The sequence below is a fragment of the Juglans microcarpa x Juglans regia genome, chromosome 3D (genome assembly GCF_004785595.1).
Source record: "Juglans microcarpa x Juglans regia isolate MS1-56 chromosome 3D, Jm3101_v1.0, whole genome shotgun sequence".
Lineage (NCBI taxonomy): Eukaryota > Viridiplantae > Streptophyta > Magnoliopsida > Fagales > Juglandaceae > Juglans > Juglans microcarpa x Juglans regia.
Window position 1 is genome coordinate 25,988,725 of NC_054598.1, and position 27,691 is coordinate 26,016,415.

The 27,691-nt window shown below is 35.7% G+C and overlaps 1 protein-coding gene across 2 annotated transcripts; it reads left to right on the top strand.

The window, feature by feature from the left end:
• The first annotated feature begins 34 nt into the window (after window positions 1–34).
• On the top strand, window positions 35–26,776 carry LOC121256341 (dynamin-related protein 1C-like). Of its 2 annotated transcripts, XM_041157108.1 has the most exons (17): window positions 35–429; window positions 535–598; window positions 2,011–2,118; window positions 11,369–11,470; window positions 14,366–14,416; window positions 14,524–14,585; window positions 15,883–15,973; window positions 16,083–16,147; window positions 16,324–16,518; window positions 16,621–16,740; window positions 16,834–16,904; window positions 20,393–20,618; window positions 21,604–21,654; window positions 25,158–25,386; window positions 25,557–25,696; window positions 26,488–26,546; window positions 26,629–26,776. In XM_041157108.1, the coding sequence occupies exons 1-17, from the start codon at window positions 298–300 to the stop codon at window positions 26,729–26,731; spliced, it is 1,869 nt and encodes a 622-aa protein (XP_041013042.1). In that variant the 5' UTR covers window positions 35–297; the 3' UTR covers window positions 26,732–26,776. The 2 variants fall into 2 exon arrangements, with proteins under 2 accessions (XP_041013042.1, XP_041013043.1); XM_041157109.1 differs by having other exon boundaries at window positions 37–429; window positions 26,488–26,776.
• Window positions 26,777–27,691: the final 915 nt, after the last annotated feature.

Sequence of the window (27,691 nt, forward strand, 5' to 3'; positions counted from 1 at the left end):
GGATAATATATCACATCTTTTTCATAAATATTCTTTCTAATATTAACCTAAGCTTAAGCAAATTACATAAATATTCAAGCATGCAACTATAGTATTATAGCAGTTTTTTCCGTTTATTCTTCTTTTCTCTCTCAGATTGACGTAGTGCATGCGATTGAATTCAAAGCCTCATTCTTGATCCTGCATTTTCTTCTCGGATCCAAATCATTCTATACCCTAAACCCAGATCCCATATTAAATCTCCTGCGATTCTACTAGACCATTTTGATTAGATCTTCGATCTCTTTCAATCCCAAGATGGCAACGATGGAGAGCTTGATCGGCCTCGTCAACCGCATCCAGCGAGCCTGCACCGTCCTAGGCGATTACGGCGGCGAGGGAATGTCTCTATGGGAAGCTCTTCCTTCGGTCGCTGTTGTCGGAGGCCAGGTTCCGATCTTTCAACGTCCTTTTCTTCATTTTACAATTTCTGGGTTGGTCATATTCTTGTTTGCTTGTTGGTTTCGAAATTCTTGTTCTGTTTGTGTAAATCAGAGTTCCGGGAAATCTTCGGTTTTGGAAAGCGTGGTTGGAAGGGACTTCCTGCCTCGTGGATCCGGTAATTCTTTGATTGTTGTGCCCATCTTTCTGAGTACCCACGTTTATTTTGTTGCTTGTATTGTTCTCTTTAGTTATGACGCTGGATCTACGGTTTTTTTTTTGTATGACAATTAAATCTAGTTATTCATCGCATCTTTGGTACCAAAGCTCATTTCTAAGTGAGGCATACGTTCAGCATTGCATTAAGCTCATTGGAGTGTGAGCAATCGATTATCGGGTCCTAAAATGAAGCCAGAATCCAGAAACAGTTTTTGGTTTCTTTGCTAGCTTGCTAAGATAAAAATTTATTTATAGAAGTTTTTATAATATTTTTATATCGATCTGGATCACAAATATTTATTGATATAGGATATGATATTTTTATTAAAATCTAAATTTGCTTTGCTTATCCTTCTATTTTTTAATTAGATGTGATAATCAGTACCTTTGCGAATATGATTATCAATGTAATTTTATTTTCAATATCATCTTCTAATTATATTAAAATGATTCTTCATTACTAATTATTTGGTTGAACTTTTTGTCTATTAGTTTTTTTTATATGTAAAATAAAAAATTTTATTAATTACAAGAATTTTGGGAGCTCCAATTTTAAAATTGAATAATATTTTCTATTTTTTTGCTCTTTTTTTAAAGTATTTCATAGCCAAAATCATATCATGGAATCAAATTTTTAAAAAGATGTTGAAAAGAGGGAGATATGAAAGGCAATTCCCTTTAAATTCTCAATTTTCCTTAAGTAGATATTAAAGGCACTTCATATAGTCAATAGATTTCGTTCTAGTACAATTTAGACTTCTGTCTAGGATTCAATTTGCTGAATTTTTTAAGCCCTCCACGTCTCTCCTCTCTTTGATACAATGGTCTGAAATGAATACAATTTATACACGTCTGCCATGGTAGCCATTTTCAACCTTTTTTCCCTGATAGATTTGCAATGGCTAATCACTAGCTTTTTTGCTGTAAAAAAAAATCAGAATATTTAAATTAGTGGGTATCTAGGAGGCAAATGATTTTTACTGAAGAAACATGTCTGAAATAGTGCACTTATTGCAAGTGAATGTCTTACTTACATAATTTTCTGGAAAAGTATGCAAAGCCTTTTTATCTTGTCAGGGGGCCTTGTGGTTTTTGGGGTCTTGGGCAGTTCCCTACCCCTTTGCCCAGCAGTCTTTCAAGTCACATTTCTCTCCATCTTATTGATTATTATTATATCGCCAATATTAGAATAATATGGTAGGATGATATGCTCTTCTCTTGGACAAACACAAATATTTGGTTTGTAGTTCCTATTTGAATAGCTTCTTTTGTGTGCCCCCAGTGTAATTGGGTTGCGCCTTCTGCGCTTTTTAATTAGATTACTTAGAAATTAAGATTTTTTGTTCTTAATTAAAGTTCTCTGATTCTAAGGTATTGTTACACGGAGGCCGTTGGTGTTGCAACTTCATAAGTTGGACAAGGGGCAGTCTGAATATGCAGAGTTTCTGCACGCACCAAAGAAAAGGTTTACTGAGTTTGGTATGTCTACTTTCAGTAAAAGCTGCAATTTTCTCTTGGATTGTAGTCTATTTTCTATCAGTTGTGTTTTTCAAATGTCTAAATTAATGTATAGTTATCCATAAGGATTCAATTTATTGTGGGTAGCTACTCCCTACGTACCTGGATATCAACTTCCTTGTTTATCAATAAAGCTTAACTTATTTATAATAAAAAATTGAGGGTAGCTATTCAACATTTTCAATATCTTTAACATAATACTATATGTTCATTTTAACTATAGGAATTCTTTGCTAGCTAGTTTTTATTAAATTCTTTGATTTACCCAAATTCATAGATAAAGTTGTCTTGATAAAAGGAATACATGGGTTGAAGATGAGGTTGGGTCTTTTGAGACTCCATTTGGCATTTTGATATGAGATGTAAGCTTAGAGACATATAACTTCTTTTGGTTATATTGAGGCATGTGACTGGGAGGTGGATTACTTCACTTTTTTTTTTTTTTTTTTGATTGGCTGCATTCCAAACAAGCTGAGATAGGTTTGCGAAGCCAAGCTTTGGTGGGCACTTTCAAAGTGAGGGGGTATCTGAAGTCAGATCGTTCTACAAGGCCATGTCCCATGCTAGCACTCATCAATAGCATTTGGAATTCTAAGGTCCCAATGAATGTTTTGTGACGCCCCCAGACTCCCGCTTGGTATGTAACGGAGACTTAGAGTATCGGGACATGCTACACATGGTTACATACTCCCCGTTTATGACAGTTAATATGTAATGCATCCTAGTATGCAACTAGCAGTATGTAATAATCGCAACGGAAATAGAGTGACTAATAAAAATTTTATGCCAAAATGAACTAAACATCCCAATAGATTAAATTAACCATAAATAGATACTGCCTTACTTCAGAGGTCCAGATAGTAAGGCATGAGTTCAGACATACAGTGAGAGATAGAATCTTTTTACTACAAATACTACATCAAAGTTTCAAATCAATTTTCTTATCCGCTCTATGGTGTATAGAGTCATTGCTATAAACACTAAAATCAAATCCAGCCTCCGTTCAGGATCGAGCTCATCTTCAACCATCTGAAACCAACGGTTCATCGTGTTCGTCGTATGCCGGTCCTAACACAACTTCTACCATTCAGGAGGGAATGGTAGTGGGACTACCACAGTGAGATTCCTTGAAATCTCAGTAAGTGAAACAACCAACTTGCATAAAGATAAGTTATGCATGATTAATGATAAACATGAGATGCATGTAGAAAAATCCATATTTGTCTCCCATCTAGATTCCTACATCTTTTAGAAAAATTTAATACACATTTTTTTGCAGAGAATATTTTTCACTCCATCTTTTAAAAACCATAACATAGTTATTAAAGCCATAATTAACATAACGTATGGTATTGTCATAGCTCCCTATATGCACTGTGAGCACCTGCCAGTGACCGTAGTACAACTCATATTGAAACTACGTCTAGACATCGTAACCCAATGCATTGGTATCATAATATTTGATTATAACATATCATCATAACGTATACAACCACTAACATTAGGTGCCATATACAACTTCGCTCTAGCATTCTTTAAAAAGAATCCATTCGAAACCTATTGACGTTTCTTTGTCAACCTAAGGGTTACCACTCCACTTTTACTCACTCCAGAGTGGACAGAGGAATTTCACTAGAATGATTCTCTATTCTAGCCTTTAGGGTGGTGTTGCCACTTAGCCTAAACTTTCACTATTTGCATTTTGGCCTCAAATTTCACCAAATTTCACAAACCTCATATTTTCCAATTCTAAATCCATATATGACCTTGAAATTGTAGGAATCAATCAACTATGCAAAAGTCTATCCAACCCGTGGCATGCATTTTGTGGGCCTTTTTGTGATTTCAAGCCTATAACCAATTTGGATGCATGTGTGATCAAGATTCATCAAGTAGAAAACCTTAAATCTGATCTTGGAAACATGTTTATAACTTAGATTCAGGTCACACAAGTTTATCCCAATACTTATGCATTGATTAACACCAAATCATCATAAAACCTTGAAACCGAGTGCATGTATGATGTTTATAGCTTCTTTTTATCAATGTTGGTTTTAAAGCCTAAGTGAATTAGGCATTCAAACTCTCATCTTGATAACAAAGCATTTCTAGATGTTTAACACTCATGCTTTGGAAACTTAGCCAAGATTCCTCAAGATAAGCTTCAACCAAGTGTAACCTGAAACATGCTTGACGATCAACACAAGATATTGATTTATAAACCTATCATGACATGCTGTTTTCCTCAAATTTAAACCTCCAATCAATCATTCAAGACATTGGTAAAACTTGTAAGATCATATCCAGACATGTCATGGCTAAAATTTCATCCAAAAATAATTTATTTAAGCAAAAATCCAAATCTGAACTGAAATGCATGTCTTCAAGTTAAACCTCATATAACCCAATAAAATCTTCATTCTCATGCCATGATTCAAAGCCTAACATGTCAATCTAACACCCAACAAAAAGATAGGGTAGGATTACTCACCAAACAGTGGCTTTGATGCTCCAAAAAATCAACTCACTCCAAGAACTCACTCTTAAACACTTGGTTCCACCCTTTTCTCACACTAGGAGTATTTTGCTCTCCAAAATGCTAGGAGAATGCTTGAGGAAGTTGTGTGAGGAAGTGAGGGGTGAAGGGGGTATTTATAAGACTCAATGGAGGGGTGAGAGGCAAGGAGGGGCATGACATGGCTGAAGGGTGAGGGTTGTGAGTGGAGGATGTGGACGGTGGAGGGTGTTGAGTGCAATTTCAGTTGTATCATGGCTTGGTCAGTTGAATAGTGGCCTAAAGCTTCATGATTACCTCATGGTCAAGTGCTAGAAGATAGCCATAGGTGCAGGGGCTGAGTAGTTCTAGAAATTTGAAACAAAATTCACAAGGAAATACAAGTGATGGCCGACGGTTTTGGTTCCACCCAAAAGTGTCCAGTTTTGATCCCTCTCTTGTCCCATCCTCTTGGTCTGATTTGTGGGCATAATTACCACCATTGAGTGGCTTTCTCAAGTGGGTAAAGAGGTGGGGTTGGTTGCCAATTGATTGGGTTTAAGCAGAAAATGAAGACGAGGTTTTGGATGTGAATGGGTTTTGGTCAAAAAGATGTGCTTCACCATCCCAATTGCCAATCGGTTTTGATGCTCATGGGAGGGGATTGGCCAAGCTTGTAATGGAGTGCTTTGAAGCACTTTCTTAGGGTGAAATGGGCAGAGGTGGTGGCGTGTAGAGGTGGGTAATTTAGGTGCAGAAAACCCTTGAAGGAACGAGGGTACTCGGTTGGGAAAAAACTTCATTTCCTAGCTGAAATAGTTGTGATTTTGGCTTGGCTTATGGGGCTTTTTTTGGCCACCTCTTAGGTCTAATTTTAGGTGACATGATGAGGTTTGAATGGTGTAGAAAACCTCTTCAAAAGCTTGTGGAAGAGGCATGGCTTTGGTAGCTTATTGAAGGGTTGCATGGTTTTACACCAAGGGTGCCCATTGGTGGGTTGTTGTGGTATTGACATGTCTTTGCCTCAAGTGACATGGGTTGGGTTAGCTCTAACCTTTAAGGGTTGTCTAAGAGTGATGCAAAACAAGTATAAAAGACAAAAATTTCAGATCTAAAATTATGAAAAAGAGAGTTTCAAGAAAACCATGCAAGTCATAATGTTTGAGTTACTATTCATTGGTGTGATGAATAGTAACCTTAATTGTTAGAAGTCTTACCATGGTTGAAAGGGAACCCTAAAGGCGTGTGGGTTGGGTTTGAGAAGAATGGAAACCAATGGTATGGTGTATGTGGGTCCTACATGGAAGAGTGATATGAAATACAAGGCTTGGACTTCAAGTGTTGGGTTCTTATTGGGCCATATGAACAAACCTTTTGTGTGGGCCTAGGAGTGGACCTTTACTTGGCCGCATGTCCAGATTTATTGGGCCTTTCCTTGGCCTCAATAGTTTACTAAGTGTCCTAACTTTGGCTCTTTCCTAAATTGGGCCAATAGCTTTGGATCTTACTGAGTTGAGCTCAATAGTTTTATTTCTTCTGAGTGGGGCCTAATGTCTCGTGTCCAGCAAGTTGGGCTTAAAGTCTTTGTGTATATCCTTAGCCCATCTCATCTTAGTAAGCTGGGGCCCTTTAAAAACCACTTTTGGCCGTCTCCAAATTCATCTAATATTTTAACCAAGTCACTTAGCCCACCATGGCGGCAAGTCTCCACAATGCCATGTGTCATTCTTCCATTGGCCTCTTGACACATTTCCTCAAATTTAATGAAGCACTAAAATTTTCTAATAATTCTAACTAAAGCAAAGGTGTAAGTTCTTTTGCCAACTCAAGCTCCAAAATTTCCTTTCTCAAGTATCACAACCTCTACTTAGCTAGGGTCATACCTACTAGGGTTAAGGCCTAAGGTGTTTTTAAGTAGGGTGTTACATGTTTAACACCCCGTCCCCGTGGGTTAAAAATAATGCCATTGTTAGAAATCAAGGGGACTCGGAATGCTACTAACCTTTAAAAAGCATTACTTAGAAGCCAAATATAAAAGATTCCATAAATTCAAATAAACCAAAATCATCCTTTATTAAAATACTAAAAATTTAAAAGAGAGTCTGCGGAATCATTTATTAAAAATAATTCAAGTATTGTGCTTAACAAAATAACTTATTAAAAATTAAAATATAAACAAAAATCTCCATGACAATCTAGGCCTCTGCCTTCACTTCTTGAGTCATCTCTCGTCCTGCCGCATCATTCTCACATTGACCATAACCTGGGGTGGTTAAAAATTTAAAATATACAAAAATGAATCAAACACTCAATAAGCAATACATCACAGTAAATGTAATATAAACATTGGTTTTCCTTGAAAACATGCACTTTTAAATGCATAATCAAACTTGTACATGAATTGTGCAAATATGCCTTAAATTATCTTACACTTTCCTTATTGGCCAGTACCTATTGTTGACCCCAGTGAGTTAGGGTTAGCAATCTTGACTATCTCGATTCCGCCCATAGCCCCGGGTTAGGAATCCATACATAAGGATGACATCACTAAGTGCACTACCAATGTGCCCATCTTGGCAATGCAATATGCCCTTATCTTATAGTATCATCATACTTATCATAACATTGGCCATTACATATCTAACTGTCATCCATTCACTCATGATTATACTTGCATGCTTTCTTGTCATACTTTGTCTTATTATATCTTATCAAGAGGCAAGGAATTCACACAAAATTATGATAGTCATAACATATCATGATGCGTGTACAATAAAAAATAACCTAAAACATTTGCATAAAACCATGGCATTTACTCTTCATCATGGCGCTCAAAATCACTTTCATCATGACTTGGGTACGTAAAAAGGGGCTTCAATGAATAGGATTTACATATAATAATGCTTTGAAAACCATGATATGAGCAACAAGCTTTTCATTTCTAAAATGCATTCATGATTGCTTTTAAAAAATATGCAATTTGAAAGATATGATCATAATTTCTCACATAAATTTATAAAATATACGTGTCCAAATGACATGATCTTACTTATATAGCTTAGAAAATATGCGTGATAATGAAGGGTGTGATCATATTGCTTACCTCGCAACTTTAGACAACAATTAGCTCATTGATAGTCACCTATTCAATAAATTCTTAATATCACATCAATTTATAATCTCGTACATGATCACTTTAAAGACTAAAACCTCTCTTAATTGGACTACTTGAATGCCTATTGATTTACTAAACATTCAATTAGCCCTTAACTTTTGCTAGATCACTTCAATTATTTTGGTCCATCATCCTCCATCACAATGCATACCTATGCACCTAATCTTCTCTAAGCAAATCCCTGACTCTGCATGCTATTATCACTAGTTTATGATAATTCATATGACCCTAAGGCTGGGTTTGGATACACAAACCTCCTTATCTCATCTCATTATTACAACTTTCCCAAATTCCCATGCAAAAATATAATAAACAATTCAACTCTTTTAAATCCCAAAATAAAAATAATACTAAAAAATTATATCTAACAATATTTTATTCAACTACTATTTAAAACATCTCATCTCATCTCATCTCATCTGAACTATCTATCCAAACCTAATCTAAGCTTAATGCATCCATCCGTGTTCAAACCTATACTATATGTCACCTGAATTGCTCATGATTTCTCCTTGAAAAATCTGTCCCTATGTTTAAACCATCAAAACCGAGGGTCTAAGTCCTCAAATATGCATGATCTCATCCAAATAATCATCCTATATGTATGCTTGCCAAATCCCGTGTATAAACATGCATTCTAATGCCATAAAACCTAATTCTAGCATGTGACCCTAACCTTAATGCATCCATCCATGTTCAAGCCTATACTATATGTCACCCAAATTTCTCATGATCTCTCTTTGTAAAATCTGTCCCTTTCTTTAAACCATCAAAACCATGGGTATGCTTGCCCAATCCAGTGTATAAACATGCATTCTAATGCCATAAAACCTAATTCTAGCATGTGTATTTCCTAGCCCTATATGAAACCCGAATTTCACTAATTTCATATAATCTCATAAAATTAATCTAGCATACCTATCATAAAAGAGGGAGGGAGAGAGAGAGAGAGAGAGTTACCTAATGGAAGTCCTTGCCAAGGGTTGGGTTGGTGTACACGGCTTGGCTAAGTGATTTGGGTCTTGATCTTGTTGCTTAGGGTGTGAGTGTTGTAGCAAGGGTTATGGGGCTTAGGGTTTTCAGTTTTGGCACAAAATATAAATTTCGTGGCCTTGGAGTTGGGCAAGCTTGGGGTTCATGTGATGGGAGGTATGCTCTCATATGGGGTGTATAAATAGAGTTTAAAGGGTATAGAGTCCAAGGGGTGTGGCAGCCCTAGTATTCTGGGCTTAGTGGAGTGTTTGAATGTGATTTGGAGCCATAGTTGCCATAGCAGTTGGGATCATTGGGTGAAGAGAGAGTTGTGTTACCATAGGTCTTGTAGTTGGAGTAGAACTAGACTTGTGCATGCAATTAGAAGTGTAATGCTAATAGGTTTCGGGTATGATATATGTGGGCTTGACTTCATGGGCTATCTATGGGCTTGACAATGGTAATACTTGGGTTGCTCATCCTTACATGGGCCTACTGGGCTTGTGTAACACACCCCAGGTGTTTGATAAAAATACACACAGACCTACTTACTTCGAGGGGAGTACCTCCAAAAGAAAGAGAAAGAGAAGACCGTAAAAAGCGAAATAAATTTTGGATTCCGATTTTGCATGCTATTACAAGAGTCTCGTTCCCCTACTTATACTAACCAAACCATTAACTAACTACTGGGCCAAAGGCCAGCACAACTGAAAAAAAGGAAAATAACATAAGCATAACAAGTCTAACAAAGTAAGAAATGGGCCATGGCCCAACCCCACTAACCCAGGCATTAAACACTCAAAGCCACGGGCCGAGTCTAGCAACTACCCAACCCACTATGGCTTCAGCCCATATTGTCACTATAAACAGAATTGTGACAGCTTGGTGGGCTTAAAGGCTAATTTCAAACCTAACCCTAATTCACTCTCTACAAAGAGAAATCCTAATTATAATGTAACTCTAATTTTCCTAAATTAGAAAACTCAAACTTTCGGGTGTGTTACATAATGACTTTATTTTTTGTTTGGATGACTGCTTTAGGGAAGATACTCATTGGGGAAACGGTGATTGTATTGGTTGATTGGTGCAAGATGTGTTAGAGAAGTGGAGATTTGTAGACCATCTCTTGCTTTGTGTTATCTACTATCGGTTTATTGAATTCTATCTTTTGGATTTTTCTTGGGTTAGCTTGGGGTTGCTTCATCGAGTGAAGGATCTTCTTGTGTGCTAGAAATGACAGCTTGGTAATCATAATAATCAGTATTTATGGAAAGTAATTTTGTCTTGTCTGATGTGGCGCGTTTGGAGAGAGAATGAAATCTATAAAGATTATGAGAAGTCAACCCCTAGGGGTTGGCTCAAGTGGTAAGGGTCTTGTTCTTGATAGTATGCTCTCTCTAGATCTAAGGTTCGAACCCTTGGGTTCAAAAAATTTCTAGGGGCCAAGTCCCGTGAAAAGCCAATTGTTTTTACTAGTCCGTATGATGGGGACGCGTTACACGGATCTGGGTTTAACAAGGTAAAAAGACATATTGTATTTGTACAGTCTCTGAGATTCCCTGTCATAAAAAAAAAAAAATTGTGAGAAGTTGGTACTCATAAACAAAAAAGAGATTGTGAGAAGTCAGTGGTAAATCTAAAGGTCTTTATATCCAAAACCCTTTATATATGGGTGGCTGTTCATTTTGTTTCTAGGTTTTAGAGTTTTCTTCTTCCTTTTACATTTTTGCTCGGGTGTATTTTGTGTATACTTCCTGTGTACTTGAGTTTTAATAAAATCTTCATTTCCTTATCAAGAAAAAAGGTTGCCTTTCAGGGTTATATCCTTAAATCTTTTACTTGGTTCTACAAAACATGATTGTATATATGATTAACACAGAAATCACCATTCATATTTGCCAATTATAATTTCATTTAAGGCTAATATCAATGTGGAAATTTGATAGGATGGGAATAAACTTGGAAATGTTTATAGGACCCTATAAGTCCTTACATCATACTGTAATTGTTATTAATTTAGTAAGTATCAACAGCTAAATCATCTAATAGTCTGTTCACTTGAGCGAATTGGTGCAGCAGTCACCTTGCTCTCATGCAAGAAAACTCTATCATTCACCGAGTGAGGCAATTGGAAATGATGTTGGCAATGAACTCTCTTTCTACTCTGTTTTGGGTATCAATTCATGCTGTTATTGGTCCTCCAATGGACTCTAATGCATGCCAAGCATACAATATGGCAAGTCTTTGTAAAAGCAGATTGCTCAATGGAAATAATTGATGGCATTTTGTTCTTCAAATATTTTCTTTTCTGTACGCATTGAATTTGAATATTAAGTCTGATGCACTGACGTAAAGAGGCTAGCTTATGTAAAATTAAGGTGAGTATTGTCCTCTTTCTGTTAAGTACTATCTTATCTCCATTCTTTGACTGGGAGGATGTACTTGTCATATTTTTTACTTTCTTGCCCAAATTAAGAAGTTTGAGACTTTTTGAGGTTTCTTCATCAATCATTTACTTTTTCTTGCTGTCATTTGAAGTCAAATGATGTGTGTCCTGTGTGCTTAAACAGCTTCGGTTCGTAGGGAGATCCAAGAAGAAACAGATCGAATTACTGGGAAGACAAAACAGATCTCTAACATTCCAATTCACCTTAGCATATATTCTCCAAATGGTTTGTATTTACATATTTTTCTTAACTGCATGCTGACAAGTTTAAAATGAATAGCGTTCTCTTATATAAACCTCTTTCATGAATTCAGCAGAGTCACTTGTTCTTGTTCCAGTTATCCTCTCTGATTTACATTTTTGTTGTAAAGAAAATGAAATAGTTCCTATCTCTTGATGTACCAACTTCGAACTTGTAAATGGTCTGTTATCCTAGTTTGTTAATACGAATGCACTAAGTTGCCTTTTTTTATGCGTGTTTCTATATTTTATTAGTATTCTTGAGGCACTAGTAATATCTGATCTTATTTTTATTTGTGTATTTATTTATTATTAAGGGAGTTGCATTCTAGTTGTTGAGTTTTGAACATGTGTGTTTTTCTTGCAGATTTGAAAATTATCATGTCATAGGGGAAACTACTTCAAACTTTGTTGAGATAAAAACTAAGAGCAATATTATTTTTTCTGAGGTTGCGTTTAACATCTATGGTGGCCATCTATAAGTTCTTTGGTGTCAGCATTATCATTTCAGTACCAACTCTTATGGCTAACTTTCTCAGACATGTTCAATGCTACCAGGATCATAATGTTTAAGAAGAATAGTTAAGTATCATGATTTTGAGTATGCATCAGAGAAATTTAGCACAAGATATTTATATTAACTAACATTGAACCGTAATGTATGGTAAATCTTACTATTAGGTAAATAGTGAATGACACATGATATTTAAAATTAAAAGATGCTGGACTGCTGAGTTTACAGAAAGAAGATACCCTGGCTATGAAACTACAGAAATACACCTAGTGTGCATCCACTGCCAAGTATAGGTGCTTGAAGTTAAATGGAAAACCCTAGCTGTAGTGAGCATGTTGATGAAAACTTTCGGGGTACAGCTCTCACATTTTTTGAAAGTCTTGCACATTTATCTTGCTTTACGAGATGAAGGAGGTGAATATTTTTCTTTATTAAATATTGAATAGTGGATAATTAGTCAAATCTAGAGAAGTTATATGTATGATTTTTATCTAAGACCCAGCTTCTGTTGCTTTAAAAATTGGATTCTGTACTGTAAAGAACAAGCTTGTCTGTCATCATCTTCATCATGAAAATTGTCATCATCATCATCATCCATCATCATTATATTTCCATTCACGGAATGCAATCTGGGTCACAATGGGAGTTTGGTTGCCTCGGTAGGAAAGAGATAACCACAGTATAGCACACACAAGAATTCCTTTTCTTGCTCCTTCCTTCAGCTGGGTGAGCCTCAAGGGAAGAACCTTTATAAGGGAGCTGTGTTATAGACCCCAACGATCCCTTCCCTACAATGACACTTCTGCAACTCCAACTCGTGACCTCTAGTTTAAGTACTACTTATAAAATCACATTAGGACCCTATACCACTCCTAGGGGATGAATAGCTATGTGACACAATCTTTTTTTTTTTTTTTATATGTCGGGGAACCTCTCCAAGGCAGGGCCCTTCAGACCCACCCTTGCAGAGTAAACCCCGGTCTCGTGCACCGCACCCTTTGAAGTTTTCCTACATGGAACTGGTTAAATCGCTAGTTTTTCACTAGAGGGTGTGGCCTAAAAGGATTGCTTGCACCCATGAGGTGTTGAACCTTGGACCTTGAGGGAGTGATACCCCAAGACCAAAGCCTTCACCACTTGGGCCAACCCCTTGGGGTTTATGTGACACAATCTACAAGATGTGACACAATATACAAGATGTTTAAAAATTATTACGGACTAAATTTAATTGATTAGAGCAGATTTTTAAACAGTTTCAGTTTTGATGAATATACAAAGCCATCCATAGATATCATTAACAAATTCATGAAAATAAATAATATCAAGAGACAATATATTTGTTGCCAAGTGAAAACGTTTAAAGCAAGCGAGGGATGCTACTCATCATCCCACACCACACACGTTACATTTTTTTTTTTCTATTTTATATTATTCTTGCTAAACTAATTGAGTTGTTCTGCTCATCATCCATACACTACATATTTGTTATGGGAAAAAGGGAAAAATAAAATTAAAAGAGGTGTGGTGTGTGGCGTATGGGATGCTAAGTAGAATTCTTCAAAGCAAAAGAACACTTTAGGGCAGTCTACCTAAAAGGATCCAATGCACCATTTATAGGTTTACATACAAGTAGTCCAATTAGAAAACCTTTACAATCATCCCCTTCCACAAAACCTTTGTAAAAGAAAGAATCCTACTTGTACCGATCTGTTTGCCCCTACCATGGCAGCAGTGAAAATTCGAACAATCTTTGAACTTGGCCTTTTCTATTGGAACTTCAGTGGCTGAATGTGTCTCAGATAATACAAATCACCAACTTTGCCTTTCACGTGGTTTTCAAAAACTCTAGAGATTAAATGTAGAAGCATGGGAAATCCCTCTTTTTGCGTTTCTCTCTATTGGCTCATGATAATGTTGTTCTAATGAATGGGTCACTTTGGAAGTGAGAAGAGAGCTCCTGTGAAAACTTTAATTTTAAATTGCCCAATCTCAGACTTGAGAAATCAAGTTGTGGCTCTCACGACAAGTTCTTGACAGGCAAGTATCACAATTTATTGAATTTCTTAAAATTATATAACTGTGACCTGTAAGCCTCTCATTAGAGGCATTTAATTTACATAATAGACATGAAAAACCTTATGCGTCGATACATTTTTCTATCTTTCTTTCTTATGCAGGCATTTGTGAGCTTTTCTTATATTTTTTCTACACAGTATTTCTACTTTTCTTTATATTCATTATTCTTCATTGTGTTTTCTGAGAAACTCTAATTACTATATAAGCTCTACGTTGTTGGGAGTTTTTTCTGTTCGAGTCTCTTTATTGTTTTGTGTTATGATGATTATGTGTGTAGTTTTTGTCTGGCAGTTGTAAACTTAACCCTCATTGATCTTCCTGGCTTGACAAAGGTTGCTGTAGGTAATTTCTATTATACTTTGGGTTTGATCTGAAGCAATCGATCCCTTCTGTTTGCTTAAAAGTAGTCAATGCACACATTTAGATATGCAGAATTTTGGCTTTTGCAGAGGGACAGCCGGAAAGTATCGTTGAAGATATTGAGAACATGGTTCGTTCTTATGTTGAGAAGGTGAGGATGCTTTACATTGTCTCAATGAAAGATATAAATTTACTAAAGAAGAATTTGCATTGCTCAGAGATTGGATATCTAGAAAATAAATTCAATAAGAAAGATTTCAACCAACTAGATGGGTTTTAGTAAATTAAGAAAAGAAGATCCAGCTGCATTCCCATTTCATCCCCTTCACACTAGGATCCATGCTTCAAATAACTTTGTTACTTCACAGTAGTAATATATATTATATATATATATATATATATATATATATATATTCCATGGGCATAAGTAGCATCTCCTTAGGAGGTGAGAAGCAGCAGATTCTACTTCCTAGCTCGATGAGTTTAGCTTGATAACCAACTCTTTAATGGGTCACCATAAATGGTGACCATCCCAACTCATGTCCATACTTTGTATTTGCAACCTTCATCTCTGTATGCCAACTACTTTGGAATGTCAAAACAGTTTTCTATTAATCTTCTTTCTCCTCAGAAAATTATCGTATCATTCTAATTACAGACTTTTTCATGACCAATAAATGCCCAGAGCTTGATCCCCAGTCATAAAGGGTACTTTCATTTGGCCAATATCCCCGTGCACACTTTCTCTACAAGTTTTTAACAGTTAGTACAAAAGGAGTGACATAACCATAATGTTGGGAATGCTATGAGAAATGAGTGTGAAAGCCAAAAATATTGTAGGGCAGCTCCTAAAGCCACCCTACGCTCTGCCCAATGTCCAGCTAGTTTCAAAATCAATCTCCAAATTGATCCTTGTAGACCTAACAGTCTCACATCACCCATTCCACTGATCTGTCCTTCTCCATTTTGAAGTAGAAACTCCTCACATCTTACTTAGAGAGTCGTCCATTTTTTATTGGCATGTTGGTCTTTGGTTGGAAGCTTTCAATTGTGTCTATGTATTAATGAAAAATATATTGGGGTGGGATTTTTCTGTAAGGGAAGGGTGGGACTAGGGGTTGAGTTGAAGCTTTCAATTGTGTCTATGTATTAATTAAAAATATATTGGGGTGGGATTTTTCTGTAAGGGAAGGGTGGGACTAGGGGTTGAGTTCATACATAGACCAGAAAACTGAGGAATCTATGCTTTGAGATTTTTTGTCATTGATGTATTTCGTGTCTTTGGACTGTAATTTTGGTTAAGAGATTGCATTAGCTAGATATTTTCTACTTAGAATATCTAATTTGATTGTAAGCGTTTAAAACATAGGAAGTTGTTTGCACAGTAAATTATTGCTATACGGTTTTTACATCTGCCTAGTTCATCAAAGACTTTTCTGATTTTGTAGCCCAACTGCATTATATTGGCTATTTCTCCTGCTAATCAAGATATTGCCACCTCGGACGCTATAAAGCTTGCTAGAGAAGTTGATCCTGCAGGTACTATGAAGTAGTCTCCATAAGTTTAAGGCAAGAGTTCTTTATTAACAATCAGAATGTATTGTAAGCAAAAGATTTATTTATTTTTTGTTTCATTTTGTATTTTCAGGTGAAAGAACTTTTGGTGTCGTCACAAAACTTGATCTGATGGATAAAGGAACAAACGCTTTGGATGTATGGAGTCAATCATGCTTTCAGCAAAAACTAATGAAATATATATTAAATTCATGACTGCAATAACTTTATCTTCACCTGGTTCTTTTGTGTTTGTTCTTCTGTATGATTTCCTGCACTACTGAATATTGTTAGCTCTTGAAGTCACATTAAGTCTGGTTGTATTAATTTTTAAGGTTCTTGAAGGGAGGTCATACAGGCTGCAACATCCCTGGGTTGGAATTGTGAACCGTTCACAAGCTGATATCAATAAAAATGTAGACATGATTGCTGCACGTCGAAAGGAGCGTGAATATTTTGAAACAAGTCCTGAATATGGACACTTGTCACATAAAATGGGCTCAGAGTATCTTGCTAAACTTTTATCGAAGGTTTCTTTGATATTGCCTTATGGTTGTTTTCTCACTGGGTATATGCTTACACTGAAAAATTACTGAAATTCACCCCCCCCCCCCCACCTTATTTCTCATCAGCATTTGGAGACTGTTATCAGGCAGCGGATACCAAGTATCATTGCTCTGATAAATAAAACCATCGATGAGCTTAATGCAGAGTTGGACCGTATAGGAAGGCCAATTGCAGTAGACTCTGGGGTACCAATTGGACCTATTTGTACTCTTTTTATTAGACACAACTTGATATCTTTTTTATCTTACTGACTTGTAGTGTGTTACCTGTATGTACAGGCCCAGCTGTACACTATTTTAGAAATGTGCCGCGCATTTGACCGGGTATTTAAGGAACACCTAGATGGAGGGTAAATTCTATGAATTATTTCTTTCATAATCTACTTCATATTCCAATTAAACAATTCTTGACAGGTTCTGGTTGATGTTGTTGTTTGGCTTCATTGATATATTTGATTCATTTTTTGAATTTTTGAACAAATTTCTGGTAGTGGGGGAAATATGATGTACTTCAAAAAATATTTCGTAGAAGGGTGTTCAGATTTTGAAGGCACAAGCACCCATATGCCCACTGTTCACATGGATAACTTATTTGAATGGGAAACTACACATTTATAAGATTGACTCTTTGATGGCCTGATATAGGGTTTAAATCCTTTGCAGTTAGCCTTTAGTGGTAGAATTATGTTTCATAAATCACCAGTTTTTGTCATAAATTGTTCTTTTCTTTGAGGGGAAAAATCAATGCCACTTGGAGTACATTGGCATACTGGTAATTGCAGGGGTTGCAAGAGAAACAAATATTTAATAAAATTGCACATACACTGAGTTGGAATTGCTAGTCTGCGTAGCTTAAAAAGAAAGGTGTGTTAGGATTTTATCGAGCCTCTCTCTAATTGAACTCAGGCTGGTATAAGAAATCTTGACTGATGACCACATCTTATATTTTTTTGATAAATAAGAAGACAATTTTATTATACAAACAAAATAAACGAAGCCCATGTACACAGGACATACACAAGAAAAACATCTAAATACATTCAAGGAAGCAGAGAATGACAACGAAAAGTCGTGAGCGGAAGCTGCATTAATCACTAAAGCAGAAAACCATTGCAATAAAGAGTACACAAAAAAATTCTGAATTTCCTCCAAAGTGCACTCCTTATCATTAAAACACCACTCGCTCCTTTCCAACCAAATGCACCACATAAGACACGGAGGAACAATCTTCCACACTGCAGCCACTTGAGAGCAACCATATAACCCGTGCCAACAAGCAAGAAGATCCACCACTCTCAAAGGCATCACCCAAGCCAACCTAACTGCTAAAAACTCCATCCCACAAATCCTTTGCGACTTCACAATGCAAAAGTAAATGATCCATGGATTCCCCATGCTTCTTGCACGTGAAGCACCACTTCATAACAATTAGGCCACGCTTCCTCAAATTATCCATCCAAAATGTTCCCAAGTGTAGTTGTCCATGTAAAAAAAGCAAAAGCAACTTTGGAAGGCACGTGAGTCTTCCAAATGCGCTTCCAAGGAAATGGGGGGCTATGCTGAACAGTCAACACCTTATAATATGAACGAACCATGAACTTTTTACTTCCTATAGGCTTCCACATCATCTTATCTCTCTCATTACCCTCTATTCCCAGAGGATATAAGAAGCTGAAAAAAATCTGAAACATCATCAAGTTCCCAATCCTGTTCATCTCTAATGAAACAAACATCCCACTGCAAAGAACCATTGGAACAAACTAACAAACAGAAACGAAAGCGTGCCGATCAGAAACCATATGGAAAATAGCTGGAAACACCATGTTAAGGGCTTGATCTCCACACCTTCAAACCAAAAACGGATCTTAGAACCCTCTCCAACATCATGACTAACATGTTTAACAAAACTCTCCCTTGCCTTTCTAATGAACTTCCAAAGGCTCACACCATAGGTCCATATCCCCCCTAGCCTCCTTAGAGCACCAAATCCCCCAATCACACGCCCATATTTCCGCTCAATCACATCCCTCCATAATGAATCCCCTTCTGATTGATATCTCCACAACTATTTTCCTAACAAAGCCTTATTAAAAGTTCTCAAATTATGAATCCTCAACCCTCCATTCGAAATAGTAGCACAAACTTTATTCCAACCAACTAGATGAAATTTAGTTTGCACAGCTATGCCACCCCATAGGAATGCACGAAATAACTTCTTAATCCGGTTTGTCACCCGTGCAGGCAATGGAAATAAAGAGAGAGAGTAAGTTGGAAGATTGGAAAATGTACTTTTGATTAAGGTAATTTTGCCCCCTTTTGATAAATACAACCGCTTCCAACTAGCCAATCTTTTCTCAATCTTCTCAACCACCCCATTCCAAATAGCCTTAGCCTTGAAAGATGCCCCCAATGGAAGACCTAAGTATTTCATTGGTAGAAAAACAACTTTACAGCCCAAAAAGTTTGCCAAACAATTTATATTCCGCACCTCCCCCATCGGAACCATCTTAGACTTACCCAAATTCACCCTAAGGCCTGAGGCAGTTTCAGAACATAACTATGACGGCTGGGCCTCTTGGGACGTAATAGAGACTTAGAGCATTGAGACACACAACACAAGGTTAGATACTCCCTTTTCTATGCAATGCATCCTAGAAATGCAACTAGCAGTATGCAATAATCGCAGCGGAAAATAAGGGTGAAAATGAACTTATGCCAGAATAACTAAATCATCCCAATAATATAGATTTAACCATAAGTTTCAAAACATCAGGTAGCTTAATCTTAGTACAAAATATCAAGTTCTCCAAAAGGATCTAAACTTGCTGCTTCATGCGTTCTATAGCATGAAAGGTTAGGCCTAGAAATTTCATAATAAGATCAAGTCTCTTGTCGACGTATGGTTCATCCTCAATCCTCTTGATCCACTGGTCCATTGGGTCCATCTGCATCCAAAACCTTTTGCTTTGATATCATAGTAAATCACCACTTGTGCTTACTTGATGGGAAGAGGTGAATTTATTATCTAAATATATTCTAACTTTTTGTTCATCCAATAATGAGTTGAAAAGAAACAGGATAGGGACTAAAAGGGATTGAAATGTTCTCAATTTTTTCTAATTTCGCTTGTATCATCTATAGACCCATCAAAAGGAAATTTGTCCTACTTTTCAACCACAATCATTGCCCTTTTGTAGCCATCTGTAATATCTGATGCTCACTATTTCTAATACTAGTCAGCAAGTTCACACTTGAATTTGTGGTTCTGTTTCTGTGCTAGATAACCATTAATTTATAATCTCTTGAATATGATAGGGAAGTCCAAATTTTGCTTGGAAAAAAGATTTAATGCATGAAAAGTCTCTAAAGTTTAAACATGGGAATTACTTATAAAAAAAAGAAGTTTAAACATGGGAATTCAGGTAGAACAGAGGTTGTAATTTTGCTAAACTGGATGCAAATATACATTCACATGCTTGTCATGTAGCTTGTATATATATTTTGTGAAATATAGCAGAAGATTCATAGAGAGTAATTGGTTTCGTTACCAAAAAAGCATAACGTACTAGCCTTTTTGAGACTCATACAGACTCATATACATGTTGGACATGTATTGAGCTTGATTAGACACAATTTCTTTTCTTTTTTTTAATAAGTATATTAGAAAATTTTGTGTATGTGATATTTTCATTCTCCCCAGATATTTTTTAATATTTTAAATTCTTTAATTTTTAAGTGAATATTAAGCTAAAACTTCCAGTTCTTTTTTTTTTTTTTTTTTCTTTTGGTCACCTATTGGGAAAATTTATTATTACTTAAAAAATTCATACTACTTCAGGCGGCCTGGTGGAGATCGGATATATGGGGTTTTTGATCATCAGCTACCAGCTGCTCTAAAGAAGCTCCCCTTTGACCGCCATCTCTCTTTGAAAAATGTCCAAAAAATTGTTTCCGAGGCTGATGGTTATCAGCCCCATTTGATTGCTCCAGAACAAGGATACAGAAGACTCATTGATGGATCTATCAGCTATTTTAAAGGCCCAGCTGAAGCCTCTGTGGATGCTGTAATGTTCTTTATTTTATTTTATTCTAACTGATTATGTTTTCTTGGCATGCGTGTTTCTGCTAAAGATAAAGTTTCGCAGATTTATCATAGGAAAGGGTGACAATGTCATGATGTGCATTTAATGCAATAATTTTTCCCCCCTTCCCTGTTATTTACTCTTTAGACAAGTGTACAGTATGATACTCGGATTGTGTGAATGTTGTTTTATTGTGTGAATGGTAAAGTAGCACACCACGTGATGGCTGTGCAAAAGAAAAGAATATTTTCTTCTCTCTCTCTCTCTTTCATTTAGCTCTTTTGTTGGTCCATGTCTCTTGTATAAGAATTTTGAAAAAAGTGGTCATATGTTATTGCAGAATTAGAGTTTTTGAGCATCTTAGTTCCTTCATGCATAGGGAATCCTGCATGGAATGTTCATAAAAAGTCTTTCTTCAGATCTGCACTCAAGTTAATATTGATCTGTTAAATTTTGCTTCTCTGAATAGTACGTTGAGCCAGCTCATACAGCCTGTGAAATGAAGTGGGTAAGATCTCTTTTGCAACACTGCTCTTAGTGCAGTGGTGGGGGAGAAAAAGCTTGATATTAGGACCTTTTCAACGTTTTTATCATATGTTAAAAGAGTGGGTCTCTTGTATATTTCCTTTGTATTAAGGCCTTGGATTTTTTGTAATAAAATATTCTTTTACTTATTGAAAAAAAAGTTAAAGGAGTTGGGTTCCAATTGTGAATTACCTGAGTTGGAGCAAAAGATAATATTTCTTAATTCGGACTGCATAAAAAATATTAATAAGTATTGAAGATATTAATTTGCAGCAACCATCCATCACAGATTTTAGTGGCTTCTTTAGACAGTTTAATCCATTATTAGGGTGATAATAGACTATCAAGACAGCTTTTGTTTTATTTGCAGTAATGCTCTTTATGAGAGGGAATTCTTAGTTAAATCCCCATCATTAATTCTTTTCCCCTGTTATTTCCACAGGTGCACTTTGTTTTGAAAGAACTAGTGAGGAAATCAATAGCTGAAACGGAGGTAAGCAATTCTGTGGTTAGTAATTTTTTCCGAATTCTAGTAGAGTTTATGTAACTGTAATCTTTTAAATGCTCTGTGATTGGTTTCCATCTACTCTGCTCTGACCTTTATATGGCAAACAGTTGTCATTTTTGTGCCTAAGACCATTCTTGACTTCACTATTAATACTCCTACTTCTGTTCCCATCAGGTAGAAATCAGCATAAATATTTTTTTTGATAGGTAGAAATCAGCATAAATATGAGAGAGGAATATGGAATGTATTGTCAGTTCATTAGCTTTGAAAGTTACTTTAGCATGTGGTCATCCCATGGTGTCAAGTTGGTCTAACTATTAAATCTGGCCATGCTACTTGATAGACATTGAAGTATCCTTTACCCATATAGATATTTTACCTTCTTTTCTTTAGCTTCAGGATTATGCATTAAGAATAGAGTTTCTGTGGTCTCTAGAAAGATGTAGCCATTTAGTATATGGCTTCATGAGTTTTTCTTTCTGATGAACATGACAGCTGAAAGATGAAAAGAGAAACGGAATAGTAAAAAATCACTTTGTGGTGCTAGCTATAATATGACCCTGCTTGTCAGTGGAATAATGACGTAGGACAGCAGGTTGAGGGAACTTAGCAATGTTTGGGGGTTTTCTGGTAGAAAGGCTGGACAAAAGTTTGGCATTTAGGGTTTCAATTAGGCTAAGGAAAGGAACAGTTTGAGGTTGGTATACAGGGGATTAACTAAGGTTTTCAGTTGGCTGTCAAGGTTGTGAATAGTAACAAGAGAACAGTGTTTTTGTCACAGGAGTTAACTGTTTTAACGGCTAGAAGGCTGAAAGAAGAAAGCTGGAGAAAACGGAGTGTTTAGTGTTAATATGACGGTGCGTTTCAATGTAAAGGACTTTAATAAAAAGGTGTGTTTTATGTAGAGAAGAAGAATAGAGGGTGTGTTTTATTCTTTGTTTGCTGCGTTTTACATATTCTTGTAACGGTGCATTTTGATTCTTGTAATTAGCACTTCCCACGAGTATATAAGTGAGACAGTGTTCACTGTTCATCATCTTTGGACAGTGAAGGATTTCAGTGGAGGCTTTTAAGAATTCTTCGAAAATTCTCTCCAAGATTTTCCATTTGAATCTTGGTTCCATTCTTGTATTGTTGAGTCATTAGTTCAAGTTCTTTTCTTTCATTCTTTCCATTCTTTCGTGGGTCGAGTCACTGAAGTTTGAAGGCAAACCATGACAGTTTTGGCCTCAAGTATTTGATGGATAAGTGGGTCTTGGGTTTCTAAATCTTTTATGTTAAGGAAAGAGAGGGATTGCAACTCAGATCTGAGTTTGGTAAAAATTTATTGAAATTGGTAGAAAATCAAATGGAAGAAGAAAAAGAGAAAGGATCCAGAAATCACACCTAATTTTCCTAAGTATCTCACTTGTGTTTTCTTGGCATCATACCTTAAAGAAGGATGGCATCACACAAAACTTAAGAGCATAATTGCTGCAAAATTCTCGTAAAATATATTTACTAATTTTCACTATAATAGATAGAAGCCTTTTTGTATATTATTTCTAGTCCTTTTCACCAGAGACTAGGGTTTCAAACTAAAAATAATCAAAATATCTTCTAAACCAAGTAAGAAACTACTGGAACAAAATAAACAAAAACAATAACATAAAAGAAGACTCATGGGCCTCTAGTACAGCACAGTTCATAAAATCTAGCAATTACTATATTACTGCTACTTAATAAAACTGATTAAAACTGAAAGAAAATAATAACATAAAAGAAGACTCATGGGCCTCTAGTACAGCACAGTTCATAAAATCTAGCAATTACTATATTACTGCTACTTAATAAAACTGATTAAAACTGAAAGAAAATATTAAATAATACTAGTACAGCAGCTCCAAACCTAAGAAAATTAATATCAGTCATTAGTAGAGTAGCCTAGGAAGGGTGAATTTTAGGTCCCATATTAAAACTAGACCATATTTCAAATTGCTTTGACCTAGTTTTTCCAAGAGCTTTTTGCTGGCTTCATGGAACAAAAGGTTGTTTTTGTAGTTTGTAGGGGTAATATTCTAAAGAAATTTTCTATCTAACTCAACATTTGTTACAATATTTTCTGTTACTCCACCATAGCATTGAGCTTATAAGTATGGCAGCAATTGTAGAACTGCGTAGTGCCAATATGGCAGCGGGATGATAATTGTAGTGAACAGTAGTGTTGAGTACCACAAATGACGGGCATGATCTGGATTATTTGAAATTTTTCTATTTGTATTAACGTTTTTAGTAGTCACTTGTCCATATTGCATTTTTTTTTTTTTTTAAATGAAAGATCCTTCCTAATTCACAAGCGATGATGTTATTGGTTGCTTCCTACATATGTGATACAGTTATTGGAGGGTTGGATCTCTCAGTTTATACTGTGTTGTCGTTCTTGGGTATCATCAGCCCCAAAACAGAGTGCAAGCAATCAATATATTTATTGAAATATTAATTAAATGATTAAATTTTTCTCTTCCCATCAGCTTAATTTTTGGAGTGTTTTATTATCATACATTGCAGTAATCTTAAATTCAGAGTCTCAGACCCTGAATTTACACCTTTTCTCATTTTTTTTAAATCATATTCCATGTCTTGAGTTCACTTTCTAAGGGAGAGTCTGGCACCTGCCTGAGGGGGAGTTTATTTATTTGATTATATTGACTCCTCTTCTTAAGCTTTTAAGACAATTGTGGTCTAAAAATATTCTTGAATGGGTCTTTAGCATTTTTCCTGAACAATTCTTCTTCTTTTGGATACTATGTTGCATTTGGATGATAAGACTATCTCAGATCATCTGAGATAATTTTGTACGGATGGATATACTCTCCATCCAACACACGACTTGTTTCATCTGAAAGAACCTCACTTCTTCCATCTTAACTCAGCACTGTTCATTGAAATGACTTTTATTTGTAAAACATATAAATAAAATAATTATTCCATCACTACAACAACAAACCAATTATTGATGGGACCCACTACTTTTTCAATTTCCCATTAAAAGTTAAACATATCTCAACCTACTTGATACATCCAAAGACATCTCAATGAGACCCACAAAACCTACTCAAACATCTTAACTCACTACTATTTACAGATAAACTCAGATCATCTAAGATACTCTTAGCATCCAAACGGAGTTAATGTATTTGCATGTCTGTCTTTAACTAGCCTCATAAGATGAGTTTATGACCAACACATGGCAAGAAATGACGGAGCCTTGAAGATGCTTGTGAGAAATCAATGGAGGAGTTCATGACTTTTTCCTCAAAATTCATTATGGCTACTTATATTTTTGCATCTCTCCCTTGTTTTCAGAACTTTCTTCTTTTTCCTTTTCTTATGTTTAGGTGAATGTCTTGTACGCTTTCTGTATACTTGGTTGGCACTTTTTTTTGAGTTTGAATAAAACTATGGTATTACAAAAATGTTTATGCATTTCTATGTTATGGGAAATGCAGGAATTGAAACGATTCCCATCACTTCAGTCTGACATAGCAGCTGCTGCCACAGAAGCATTGGAAAAATTTCGAGATGAAAGTCGGAAAACAGTTCTGCGACTTGTGGATATGGAATCTAGCTATCTGACTGTGGAATTTTTCCGGAAGCTTCATCTTGAACCAGAGAAAAACTCAAACCCATCAGGCCCAAATATGGACCGTTATGCGGACAATCATTTCAGGAAGATTGGTCAGTTATTTTCTGCTTATTTTTAATCCACATAAAGATCCTCTTTAGGTGGTTTGGTTTGTTTCCTTATATTTCAGATACACGAGTTGTGAATCTAAACTTTGAAGCACATAAATATATTCTCAAGATGCAAGCTGTAAGTGCTGAATATACTATCCAATTTGATACAGGTTCAAATGTTAACGCTTACATTAACATGGTTTGTGATACACTGAAGAATTCAATTCCCAAGGCTGTGGTCTATTGTCAAGTTCGAGAGGCCAAGAGATCACTGCTCAACCAGTTTTATGCACACGTTGGAAGGAGGGAGGTAAGGTTTTCAAATCCTTGTGTGCCTTGTCCTTAAATCCGCCACCCCTCTCCTTAGAAGATACATCTATTGAATGAATTTTCGTGAGGGTATATTCCCATGATATTGGAAATATAAACGAGAAAGTTATATATGAACAATTTGAACTCAATTTTAATATATTTTTAATATGTTTATACTTGATCTAAAAAAGTATCCATAGGGTTTGGCAAAATCTTTACATGGATAGTGAACATCCTTAGAAGTTAGTTCTCTTCTCTCCACTCCCCTTCCCTTTACCAAGTTCTGTTTATACATGGCCCAATTTATCACAATTTCCACCCCCAAGCATCTTCATTTCCCTTCTATAGAAAACAAATCCCATTATTTGCTCATTCTTCATCAAATCATATAGATTGATCTAGCAATGATAGAATTTCTATTCCATTCACTGAATATTTAGCATCTTTTTTATATAAGCCTGTTTATTCATCTTTACAAAATTTGAACTTCTGGAACTTATTTCTTAATGTGTGTTCCCAATCGAGTTCTTTGGGGAAAAAAATATTAAATGTTGATATAACATGTGTTTATACCATCCTCTAGTTTGTCCAGATTTCCTTGTACTATTTTATTTCCTCAAAATTTGTTTCAGCAAGAAAATGGGACTGAATAATATTCAGACTTGAAGTAATAACACTATGAAGGGTTGGCATGGTCAGTTGTCGTTTCCTAGTGTTCCAAAGGAAGTAAAAATAGGCATCGTTGGACATATGAAAAGTTAACAATATTGTGCTGTGATGTATGTTCAGAAGGAACAGCTGGGTGCAATGTTGGACGAAGACCCAGCACTAATGGAAAGGAGAACAGCCATAGCTAAGAGGCTTGAACTGTACAAATCAGCCAGAGATGAGATCGACTCCGTGGCCTGGAAATAATTGCATACTACAAATCATTGCATATTCTTTTTGTACACTAAAAATAATGGTAGTCTACATCAGTGTGATTTGGTTTTCCGCCCCCTCTTATCGTTTCCTTTGTCAGCATCATTATTAAAAGTTGATTTAAGTTTTATGGGTTTCTCAACTCTCATTTTTAAAAGATCATATACTCCTAATCATGTCTGTGTGTACGTGCAACGTAGTAATCATGGTTTTTTCTTCTTTCTATATTGGATTGGAGTTTATATTGGGCCCTGGGATTGTAATTGGTTGATGGGTATTTTGTGGGGTTTATTTATTTATTTTTTTTTTCCCTCAAATTGATATGTTTGGTTCCTTTCACTTTACAATTCACAAACTGATATATTATATTGTTAAGTTTTTTTTCCCTTTAATTATAAGATCCTAACGTAACACAACCAGATTACAAGGGAATCGTAGTGTAAAAGTTCTTTTGAGGGAAGCACCTCCAAAATTAAAATTTATTTTATTATTTTGATTGCTATTACTATGTTCACTGGGCAGTATACAGATTGTCAGACTAACTTAATTCGTAACATTTCAATGGCCCATGAAATGTTATCTATGGTCCTTGGCCTGGGATAAAATAAGCGAAAAGCATTAAATTAATTCGTAACATAAATGGCCCATGAAATGTTATCTAAGGAACTTATTAAACTTAGATCAGTTACTTGGGTTATGTTTCATGTATAACTAGTTAGCTTAGGGGATGCTTAAGAATGAGATGAGATGAGAATTTTGAAAATAGTAGAGAAATAGTTTGTGAATAATAATGAATGGTTTGAATTAAGATTTCGTTGAGTTTTAAGAAATGAGAGATAAAAAATTGAATAAAAAATATTATAAAATTAAATATTCTTAGAATATAATTTTTACTATAATTTTTACTTTGAAATTTGAAAAAGTTGATTTTTTTTTAAAAAGTTTGAAAAAATTGTATTGATTAGATGAAAAAAATTAAAGATTTAAAATTAAAGTGTTTATTTTTTAGTGATGTTTGAAAAGAAAATTATAAAAAAAAATTTGAAATGAGATGAGTTATATTTCCAAACAA